The sequence below is a fragment of the Phycomyces blakesleeanus genome (assembly GCF_001638985.1).
Source record: "Phycomyces blakesleeanus NRRL 1555(-) unplaced genomic scaffold PHYBLscaffold_2, whole genome shotgun sequence".
NCBI lineage: Eukaryota > Fungi > Mucoromycota > Mucoromycetes > Mucorales > Phycomycetaceae > Phycomyces > Phycomyces blakesleeanus.
Genome location: NW_017265135.1, coordinates 1,786,687 through 1,797,552, shown reverse-complemented (window position 1 = coordinate 1,797,552; position 10,866 = coordinate 1,786,687). Strand labels below are relative to the sequence as shown.

The window sequence follows — 10,866 nt, the reverse complement described above, 5'->3', positions numbered from 1 at the left end:
GTAAGCTTAACACAACTCATTATATATACACATTTCCTCTTCTTCCATGTTATGTATTCATTAATTAATGTTTTATTAAAAGGCTTTCTATCGAGGGCGAAAAGAAGCGGCCCGCAATTCAAGATACCAGAAAGCGTCTTTCCAGAACATTCTTACCTCATTGTCAGCCTTGTTGCAGGAACAGGACCCAAAAGATGCTGAAATAGTAGATAAGATTGAGAAAGCTATACGGAACTTATTAGTATTCTATCGTAATCACAAGCAAGAGGATCGCTTAATGGCAGCAGATTTTTGTCGTCTACTTCTTCGTCCCACACAACCTTCAAGACGCATATCTGTCTTTCAACTTCAGTTCATGCATCGAGATATAGAACGAGTAGACCAATGTGTGTGGCAGACTATCTTATTGATGAAAAAAGTTCTGTTCCCTCTATTAGAGTCTGCAGAAAGGTTTGTCAAGAAAATGTTGCAGGATTACCAAACATTCTGTTAACAAGTGTTATTATATACTTGTATATCTGTACAGAGACAGTGACGTTACTCTTTTACCCGTTCTTCAGTTGATAGCATTACATCTCACCCCACATACGTACACAGAGCTTGAGCATATTGAATCACCTTTTACCCCATCTGTTATCCACACGCGTATGTTGACATATGACCTTCTGAGTGGCCATCTTTTACGTGCGTTAAGATCCTTTTATAAATACACATCTACGCGACAGCCTGATATTTGGAATCAGGCTTCTGAAATCCTCATATGCGTGGCAGAGGCTCGACCTCCATTTGAACTCGGTAGTAGTATTATTGGTAAATGGAAGCCCCAGACACGGCCACTCTTTGGCTTATTCAGCGGCTCTAGTTCAACAATAACCCCAAAAAAAACATCAGAGCCAGAATTATCACGCCAGTTGATTCTTGAGATGTTTACCGTCGATATCCTTACTTTGCCATTTATATTTGACCTTATTACCACGGATGCCGCTGTCAAACTTTTACGTCAGCTTTCCTTAAATGATGTCTTAGAAATGATTATTGGGTTTTATGAAAAATCCTGGCCAAGGATGGTTAATCCAGAACAAATCGCTAGTTTGCTTATTAATATTACTAAAATGGGAAATCTCCAATCAGGAGCTTATTTAGACCAAGGACTGGTAAGAGAGAAATGGAGAAAGATTTTGAAAAATTTACACAAAAGAACACAATTAATAATAATAATAATGATTACACCAGAAATATTATGTGAGAGTTGTCCAATATTTGTTCGCAGAAATATCGCCTATCTACTTTATTAGGAAAAATAAAAGTTCTACAGAGCTAAAAGCTACCGGTAAGTTCTGTTTTAAGGTGTATTAAGTGGTATTTTTTTTTTAAAAAAAAAGATAATAACAGTTGGAGAGTTATTAGATAGTGATTCAGACGATTCTGATGAAGAACAGGAGGATACAGTAATGTCAGAGGTGCTTGAACCAAGTGCACGCCTAGACCCAATGATACAAGCAAGACTAGAATCCCTTTATACCACAGAGAAGATTAATACACTTGTACAAAGGTGTATTAATTTGTCTGTTACGGAAAACAATGGATCAAAAATAAATCAGTTTATAGGACCAATGGCGACCCTGTTCACCTCTCTTATGATCAGTTGGCCATCTAAAAAAGACGATCTTTTGGGTACATTTCTCTATAATCGATGGGGGCCTGAAGTAAACAAGCCAGGATCTATCCATCTTACACAGCTACTGTGGCAGGCATGGTCAAACACGGAATGTGTGACCATGTTTGATGGACACCAGAGCGTGAACGACATTAGCAAGAAGATTCCTGCATTATCTGGTGAGTGGATCATAAAAGACGCAATGTATTGAACTAATATTGTTCCGGCTGTAGATCCCAAATACGCTGACAGTTGGTCTATTCTCTACCTTCTATGCGAGATTTACACTCGTATCTTATTTACAATTGGAGATGATGAATTCTTTGATAAATCCCTATTGAATAACCAGCTTCGAATTGATCAAGTAATTCAACTGAGTGGTCAATTAAAGGTATTTATTATATATATATAAACGAAGAAACAAGTATTCAAAATACCCGGTACATTTATTACGATCTAGGCAATAGCCTTTTTGTTATTCTGGAAATCTGGAAGCATCGATATGGAACAATATATAGATCTGACAAGTATTCAGTTGGGTCAATTGGGGATCACGGTTGTCAATCTACTACAACAAATACATATCCGAGAGTAAGTCATGTGTGGTCTTGGAAAACTAGACAAAGACTCATTTATATTTTGATCTTAGTTCTCGTCGACCTTTTTGCCCCAAAGATCACTGGTTTCTCAATGGTCTCGATACCGAGAGTTTTGCAAACGATACTCTCGCAGAAGAATATTCATTGGAAGACGAACCTAGACAACCGGGTTTGAGACAGTCCATCCCTAAAGGAAAACTCTCTATTGTCAGCCCGCGTATTGGTCTGTTAAATAATATGCCTTTTGTGATCCCATTTGAGGATCGCGTTAAGATTTTCAAGGCTTTTGTGGATAATGATCGCAAGCGAAATTCGATTGATGATTTTATGGGTCGAGCACCTTCTGTAACCATTCATCGTAACAATGTACTAGAGGATGGTTTTACTCAGCTTTATCCTTTGGGTAAGAAAATAACATATATATATATATATATATATATATATATTGTGTATCATAAATATAATAATAACTAACTCTCTATTATTTTTGGTAGGTGCTAATCTCAAGAAGCGTATAGCTATCTCGTTTGTTGATGAATTCGGACTTCTAGAGGCAGGAATTGATGGTGGCGGTGTGTTTAAAGAATTTTTGACATGGTAAGTTTTTTTTTCAGGGGGTGGTACAATGTAATAAAATAAAAGTGGCCAACTTATCATATAAATATAGTCTTGGGCATGAAGCTTTTGATACAAATTATGGTCTATTCCTGGCTACTCCTGACCAGCTTCTTTACCCTAATCCTTCAGCTCTTATATCTAATGGTAATTTTCAGGATAAAGCTAAAAAAGATTAATTTGGTGGTTATATATATATATATATATATATATATATATATATCTTACTAATACAATCCGTAGAGTCTTTGGCGGAAAAGCTAGTATTCTATGAGTTCCTCGGACTGATTATCGGAAAGGCTTTGTATGAAGGCATTTTATTGGACGTGGCGTTTGCAGAATTCTTTTTGAAGAGATGTCTTGGAAAAGTCAATTACTGTAGGTTTGAGCTATTTGTTGTAGATCGGAATAATTACCGGAATATCTTATATCTTGTATTCACTTTGTAGTGGACGATCTTCCGTCTTTGGACCCCGAACTTTACAAAGGGCTTATTGAAGTAAAAAACTTCCAGGGAAATGTAGAAGACCTTTGTCTTGACTTTAGCTTGGCAGAGACTGGTATATAATAATATCACATATGATTTCTGTGAATATCCTAACTAAACTATTCTGCTTTAATAGCTGATGGAAAATCCAAGGTAATCGAGCTTATTCCAGGGGGAAGTGATATTGCAGTGACCGAAAAGAACCGCATTCGTTACGTGCATCTGGTGGCAAACTACAGACTTAATGTTCAGATTGCTAAACAATGTAAAGCTTTCTTTCGTGGACTTTCAACTATTGTTGATATCAAATGGTTGCGCATGTTTAACGAGGTATCTACTTAATGTACAATAAGGGTCAACTTGGTTTATTGACTTGATACACTTTTCTTCTATAGAGAGAATTGCAGATTCTCTTAGGCGGTGCTTCTGTTCCTATTGACATAGAAGATCTCCGCCGACACACTGTTTACGCAGGTTACCGTGAAAATGATCCAACAGTAAAGGATCTTTGGAAAGCCCTTGAGAGCTTTGATAATACACAACGTATGAAGTTCGTCAAGTTCGTTACATCTTGTTCTCGACCACCACTCTTGGGTTTCAAAGAACTGCGACCACAACTATGTATCCGTGAAGCAGGGTCGGATAGCGGGCGCTTACCTACCAGCTCTACATGCGTAAACTTATTAAAACTACCCAAGTTTGCAAGTTACAATATATTACGACAGTAAGTTTGGTATAATTTTTTTTTCAAAGAGTATATGATATTCAATATTTTTATTTTTATTTTAGAAAACTACTTTATGCGATCAATGCCGATGCTGGATTTGATCTATCTTAAAGGATCTATACATTCAACCATAGCTTATATTATAACTGGTAGATAGCCGGTATAAATAAGTAGTCGCTTTTATATTACATTTACATATCATAAACAAGAGCAGATTAATACAAAAAAAACAAGGTTGTTTCTCTTTTTATTATTATTATAAGTTCCAGGAAAATGTGTACAAAAGGTATATTTGATGCTTTAAGCCTTATATACATGATCCTCCCCCGTTGCTTTTTTTTGCGCTATAAGTTCTATATATGCTTAATTATAAAAATCTGATTAAAAAGAAGGGTAAAGGGAAGGAGGAAAATATTATTTGGGATTTGTGCGGGAATAAAATGCGCAGCATATCATTTAGAACTCGTAACCGGTCTGTTGAGTGTAAAGCTTTTCAGCATCTTCCTTGGCAGCACTGGAGAATTCGTTTAGATTAAGTTTACAAGACAATATATTTAAACTTACTGTTTAGCCTTTTGACGGTCAACCCAGTCAATACCCTTAGTCTCAGCGAAATGGTCCACCGAGGCACCAGCAAGACCAGCGATGATTTCTTTGGCCAAATGGTGGTCATCGATTGGACCTTCCTCGGCCTGCTTCTTGTTATAAAGGCGCATGGCTTCAAAGGCAGCTGCACCGGCGATGATCTGGTGTGTCCACTCGGCCTTGTGCTTTTCTTCTGGGACATCAACGGAGGTGATTTCTCTGTAGGCTTGTTCTTGATAGTTCATGATGAGTATATAGGTTTATTTATTGATGGAATAATGAAATTTACTACTGAATTTGCTCCATCCTTTTATACCATTGAGAGTCTTTCTTTTTTCAATGATGTTATCTAAACATCATCGTTCGCAAGAAGCCTAGTTTGCTTATATAGCGTATATGGTAAACCTAAACGATGCTTGACGTCGGGGAATGTATTTAACCAGTTAACCAGGTTTGTCTTTTGTTCAAGGTTACCAAAGAACAGAACCCCGGCAGTTTGTACGAGGTGTGTGTTCCAAAGATATGTACTTGTATTACTATTGTAGTTTTTTTTTTTTTCATTTCTCCCCACGTCAGCCCAATACTTGTGCCTTTTCCTGCCCAAAATCCGTTTATTGGATACCTAGAGTTCCCTTTGTACACAAGGAGAACAGATTCTCCATTGAGATGTAAGAATATTATAGATTGGTATTTTATAAGCATATTTAAAATAGAAATTTCAGTCAAAAAAAAACGAAACCAAAGCAGAAGATATAATAACAATAAGTCCGAATTTATACACCTATAGAAATATGCAAAGAATACACGTAAATAGCAATATACGTCTACTGTAGTGTTCCAAGCCTAAACGTCATGTTTTTATATTCACAGCCAAAACTTTAACAGGAAAGACTAGAGTGTATCGGTCTTTGAGGTGTTTTTAGGTACAAATGTTAAAATAGGATGCTATAAATGGAAATATAATATCAAATGGCTGCTTAAGCTAAAAAGATAAACAAAAATGCATGTCTATGCATCGCCCCAATAGACCAAGTATTAAATCTTACTACAGTAATCCTGGTTTAATTTTATGTAGATTACAATATCTTTTAGGATAAGATAAATTATATTTGATTGCCGTTGATTTGATAATAGTGTACTTGTGTGTTTATGCATATTGTCTTTTTATTAATCATATGTCTCTTTATCAGCTTTTTTCCCGCTAAACGAAAGATAGCAATTTAATATAACAGTTTAGTGCTCGCAGCAAATTTCGTACTATTGTCTGAAACAGATGGTTATTCTTTAACTTATTCGACATCAAAAGTTACCAACTCACGCTTCAGTGCACTCCGCATACCTTGTAAAAATTATTCTCTCAATTATGATTCACTCTTCTGGTTTTTATTGCAAAACAAAGTATGTCTCACTATAAAATGCAAAGAGCATATTTCAAAATGTTAAGCAAGAAAATCAAGAGGTAGGTGAAATTAAGTACAAAATAAATAAATATTTTATACTGAGTAATGAACAAAACTGCATTGTAAAGATATCTAAAGCGTGTATTCTCAAATAAGTCAGCAATAGAATGCATTGTCCATACATGTAAATACATAATTATCAAATTAATATTGTCTAACTATACCATGGTTTACCTTGAAAGATAGTGTAATCTAGCTTAAAAACAACCAAAAAAAAATAGTGATATCCTATTGTTTTATTCCATAAAAACACCACTTGCTCTATATTAATATAAGCAACTTATAGAGTCATATTTATTGTACTTGGTAATTATGAGATACATTGATACCCTTACCATACATTTCATACCTTGACAGAGAAAGAAAAAGGCACCTGTGATTATATATATACATATATGTGTGTGTTTGTCAAAGTACGTTCATAAATGTTGTTGCACTGAAAGAATAAGTAACGGGGACTGATCGACCGCAAAATTTTGTATAACAGAAAACTGTTTTTGGGTGACAATCTTCTGTCTCTACATCAAACAAGTCTGGGTCTCGACTTTTGGATCAAAAGCTTTATATTATAAAACTGGGGCCTGACATATAAAGTTGATATGGACTATATATATCTGTATTTAATAATAAGAATAAGAATAAGAATAAGAATAAGAAAGTAAGCAAAGATGAGTTAAAATATATAAACTTCGATCCAACTTGTTTTCAAGATAGTCAAAATTTCATGCTGCTTTTTTTTATATATCATACATTTTGCTTTAATACATTCATTTTAAGCCATTTTTCTTCTTCTTCGATTCTTTTGCTAGCAAGCAATGTTTGCTGGAAAGAATTTCTTTTCTTTTCTTAAAATAAAATAAAACATAAAAAAAGCAATAAAAACAGTGTATATATAGTGTATGAATAGAATTCGATGATTTTGAAAAAAAAAAATAAGCTTTAAAATGTAAACTTTTGCACAAGACGAGGATAACTCTCGAGCCCTTTGTTGACAAGTCGAGTAACTGATGCTGTAAGTACATGCCCACCATCTTCGACTAACATAGATGTGGGCTGTATTCCATTACTCCTATAGTCAAACAATAGTCGTTCAGATAAGAATTGCCGAATTTCCCCCCGACGTTGGTGAACGTATTCAAGTGTGTGCAAGCTAAAAGGAACGTCTGCTGAAAGTTTTTCGAGTCGACGATAGACCATATAGGCATTTGGGCGTTTTGAAGGATCGGTGTTGAGACAGTCGGTGTAAAGGTCTTCCCATTCTTTCATTACGCCTGGAATTGGTTCAATACGATACACAAAAGGGTCGACGAGTGTATTATCAGGGAAGGTGACCCGGGAAACCAGTTGCCAAAGAATAATGCCCAATGCATAAATGTCAGCTGCAGTCGTGAGTCGACTGGAAGGCATAGCCATTTCAGGTGCGACGTAGGGCCACCGGCCACCTACACCAACTGAGCTAGTACGATCGGTCTGGGCCTCGTTGGCGTTTGCACTGTGGCGTCGTTGAAGAGAACGCGATCTTTGCATAAAAGTTATATCAATTAATTCTCCCACATAATCAGCAAAGTTGAGCAATATATTTCGTGGGTGGACGTTGCCATGTACGTATTCCCAATGCAAATCCTTGAGAGCTTTCGTAACACTGAGGGCAAGCATACGGGGTTTGTTATAGTCGACCGGAATTTCCTTTTCCAAACTGGTTTCCAGGTTACCATAGGTCGCTTTTTTCATTACCATCATCAGTCGGCTGTAACCTAGCCTACTGTCGTAATGGACCGTCAGACCGTAGATAGACAGTGTGTTTGTGATAAGTTCGGGGTCCATGTCTAGCTAAGAGAATCAATAGATATAGGTATTTGCAAGTGTATGAAGCAGATCTTGCTGTGTCGTTGGACTGAATTCCTCACCTGATGGTCAGGGTCAACTGTCAAGCCTTTGAGAAAAACCTCGTCCCAACGTTCTGGAACAGAAGCTAGTCTATAAGGTGGGACAAACCGCGCAATGTAAGACGGGGCGAGACCTTGATAATCGCCGTGATTTTGCCGCTGTTTGTCCACAAACCACGATGGCGGGAAGAACGGGATAGTGGTGAGTTTACAGGCACCTATAAGGGCAAGCGAACGATTTGTCTGATGCCAATCTACAAGATAGTCGCAGATGTTTTCTAGTAATATCTGGTGTCTTTCGTGAATTTTGTGCCGGCAGTTGTTGTGGTTAAGCCAGGGTTGAAGACCTTTTGTGGTAAATGGTCGTTCCGATGTTGCCAAAGTGGCTTCTTCGTGTTCCGCTTTTTGCAATGTCCAGTTCCACATGTGTTCGAGCGAGAATACCACACTCCATTTTTGATACCACTGGTCGGCAATATCCCAGACCTGAAAATAAAATCAAAGAATATGAGTTGTTGCAATACACGACAGCACTTCAAAATGACTTGCATAGCGCCCGTATTTAGGATGAAGTTCGTATTGGGCATCCAGATCTCGCTCAAACTCTTCAAATGCACTGTTTATTTCCTTTGAGCAAGAGTCCCCACTCATTGCTTCCTGGTGGATACTAGATTCAAAGCCATCGAGGTCAAACAGACACGGCTGAGCAGCGATAAGAGGTAATGCATAGCGACAATAAAAATTCGCATCGCATTCCATAAGATAATTCAAAAGCGACATTGAGGATATAAAAATCGATCAAACGTTTCAATTCTCTCTTATTTAACTCTCTTTTTTTTGATTTTTGATTTTTGATTTTTGAATAATATTTTTTTAAAAAAAAAAAAAATGAAAATAAAATTTAAATAAAAAATAGAAGCAAAGCAAAGCTAAGTAAAGAGACGCTACAACAGGGCACAGGGTTTCAAGATAATCGTGAGCGTGCTAAAAAGGACAAGAATTACACGTCTTAATAAACGAAAGAGGGAAGAAGGGGAAGAAAGAGAAAAAGAGAAAGAAAGAGAAAATGAAAGGGATGTGTAGTGGCTGATAATGGGAACCCAATAACCTTGTTTTGTCCCAAAATATCAACCGCCTTTTGATTCTAGACCTTACCATTCGTTCGGTTGATTTCTTTCTTTCTCTCTCCCTCTCTCTCTCTCTCTCTCTCTCTCTCACTCACACACACTTTCGTGTGAGCAAGTCAAAAAAAAAAGATTCTTTTATAAATATATGTATATTGAACAATTTTTATTTTTAGTCCTTTTTGGACACGCCTTTTTATGATAAATAACAAAGATTAATTAAAAACTGATAAAAAAAAAACCTTCATATGTAATTTTTTTTTACCTTCTGCGCCATCACGGAGCTGACTAAGTAATTGTCTTAACTTCAGCCTGAGCTTGGTTACTAAGGGGTCTTCATCTTTATCCGGGGGAGGGACTTGGTCCAATAGGAATTCAGCCTCATCTATGGTCCTACCGCACATGCATGGCAACAGCAGTTCATTAAGGTTTATTTATTGTCATGGGTACAAAAATATAAAAAGGTAAAAAAGAAAACGAAAAAGAAAAAGAAAAAGGAACCTACAGAACGATGGGTCCACGATTCATTTAGAGATTATGTTGAACGATAAGTTACAGAAATAAAGAGATGCCAGGAATGTTGAAATACTTGCCTTTTATCTTGTTTAAACCTTGGACGTCATTACTTTAACAAAAAGTCACATTACAAATATTTACAGTTATAGAATGGTATTCTAAGCAAGTTGAATCCTCTTGGTTAACATACCTTTTCTTTCAAAACAGAATATGTTTCTGGAACTAGTACTCGCTTTGAAAACCAAAAAAAAAAACAGAAGACATTGAAAATGACGGGTGATCACAATCACCTCAAAGCTTCTGCATTGTAGCATATCTATTTGATGAAAAATGAGCTACAGACAGAGCTGTTTCTTTTACAGCCTATATTTCAACTACTTTTGTGTCTATTATATTAACCTATAGCTGCTTAGATGCTTTAATATATATCTCTACAAAAACCAATATAGATTCTGTGAAGCTTATTAAGAAGAATATTAATATAAAAAATGTAGACAGAATTATGATTTATGTGCATGGAATTGATAGATTCATATTGAATTATGAAATACATGATTATGAAAGAATCCAACTTGATCAATCACATGTGATTAAATAGGAGCTTCAAAAGAAACTACTTTCAGAAGCCACAATCCCAACCAAATTGTAACTTATCATTTTAAGATTTGATTAATTTACTTAAAATTTATATAAGGAATCGGATCCCTTTGTTAAATCTCATATCCAACCTAAAATTTACTGAATGATCAAAAGGCAATCAACTAAAATCAAAGAGAGGTAGTTTATCAATAATAATATAGATTAGATAAAATATATGTGCGTGTGCGTGTGCGTGTGATTATATTGATCTTATGAAACACACCAGTCCAATCAAACCAATATTTGATACTGGATATCTATTTTATATATTAAGTACATCATAGTAGAAACACTTGGTTGCAGTTAAAGATTACTATCAAAGCCAGAATTTTTTGTGTTCAAATACCACAAAAATAGCTCATTATTACATTTGCAATGTGTGCGTGTGCGTGTGAGTGCTTTGTGCTGGCTCAGGGGACATACAATTCTTCTTGAATGTTCTGACATTTAATAATTTTTAATTCAAACACTTTATTACTAAAATTGTGCTTTCTGTGTCTTAAATCCGTACTTTCTTTTTTTCTTTTTTCTTTTTTTTAACTTTCCAAATTTAGATTTTGATATCATTCAA

The 10,866-nt window shown here is 35.8% G+C and overlaps 4 protein-coding genes across 4 annotated transcripts; 1 reads left to right on the top strand and 3 right to left on the bottom strand.

The window, feature by feature from the left end:
- Window positions 1-2,463: 2,463 nt before the first annotated feature.
- On the top strand, window positions 2,464-4,196 carry PHYBLDRAFT_105670 (hypothetical protein; the record flags this gene model as incomplete). Its single annotated transcript, XM_018427911.1, has 8 exons — window positions 2,464-2,659; window positions 2,751-2,853; window positions 2,924-3,018; window positions 3,115-3,249; window positions 3,321-3,431; window positions 3,495-3,688; window positions 3,754-4,082; window positions 4,148-4,196. Coding segments are annotated over 8 exons (1,212 nt in total), but the record flags the coding sequence as incomplete, so codon positions are not given.
- Window positions 4,197-4,302: 106 nt separating this feature from the next.
- On the bottom strand, window positions 4,303-4,939 carry PHYBLDRAFT_121290 (hypothetical protein). Its single transcript, XM_018428787.1, has 2 exons — window positions 4,650-4,939; window positions 4,303-4,599 (listed from the first exon to the last, which is right to left on the bottom strand). Exons 1-2 carry the CDS (start codon window positions 4,913-4,915, stop codon window positions 4,542-4,544), a joined length of 324 nt encoding a protein of 107 aa, XP_018297676.1. The 5' UTR covers window positions 4,916-4,939; the 3' UTR covers window positions 4,303-4,541.
- A 1,995-nt stretch (window positions 4,940-6,934) lies between these two features.
- Window positions 6,935-9,039, bottom strand: PHYBLDRAFT_157286 (hypothetical protein). Its single transcript, XM_018433591.1, has 2 exons — window positions 8,038-9,039; window positions 6,935-7,960 (listed from the first exon to the last, which is right to left on the bottom strand). The coding sequence occupies exons 1-2, from the start codon at window positions 8,440-8,442 to the stop codon at window positions 7,070-7,072; spliced, it is 1,296 nt and encodes a 431-aa protein (XP_018297675.1). The 5' UTR covers window positions 8,443-9,039; the 3' UTR covers window positions 6,935-7,069.
- Window positions 9,040-9,312: 273 nt separating this feature from the next.
- On the bottom strand, window positions 9,313-9,668 carry PHYBLDRAFT_139666 (hypothetical protein; the record flags this gene model as incomplete). Its single annotated transcript, XM_018430264.1, has 3 exons — window positions 9,313-9,332; window positions 9,406-9,533; window positions 9,646-9,668. 3 exons carry the CDS (start codon window positions 9,666-9,668, stop codon window positions 9,313-9,315), a joined length of 171 nt encoding a protein of 56 aa, XP_018297674.1.
- Window positions 9,669-10,866: the final 1,198 nt, after the last annotated feature.

Bases quoted from the DNA above. Each gene is read 5' to 3' on its own strand.
- PHYBLDRAFT_121290 (XM_018428787.1), bottom strand. From the start codon at position 4,915: ATGAACTATCAAGAACAAGCCTACAGAGAAATCACCTCCGTTGATGTC. The intron at 4,600-4,649 runs GTAAGTTTAAAT...CGAATTCTCCAG, and splicing joins GACCGTCAAAAGGCTAAACA to TGCTGCCAAGGAAGATGCTG.
- PHYBLDRAFT_157286 (XM_018433591.1), bottom strand. From the start codon at position 8,442: ATGTGGAACTGGACATTGCAAAAAGCGGAACACGAAGAAGCCACTTTG. The intron at 7,961-8,037 runs GTGAGGAATTCA...TGATTCTCTTAG, and splicing joins CAGTTGACCCTGACCATCAG to CTAGACATGGACCCCGAACT.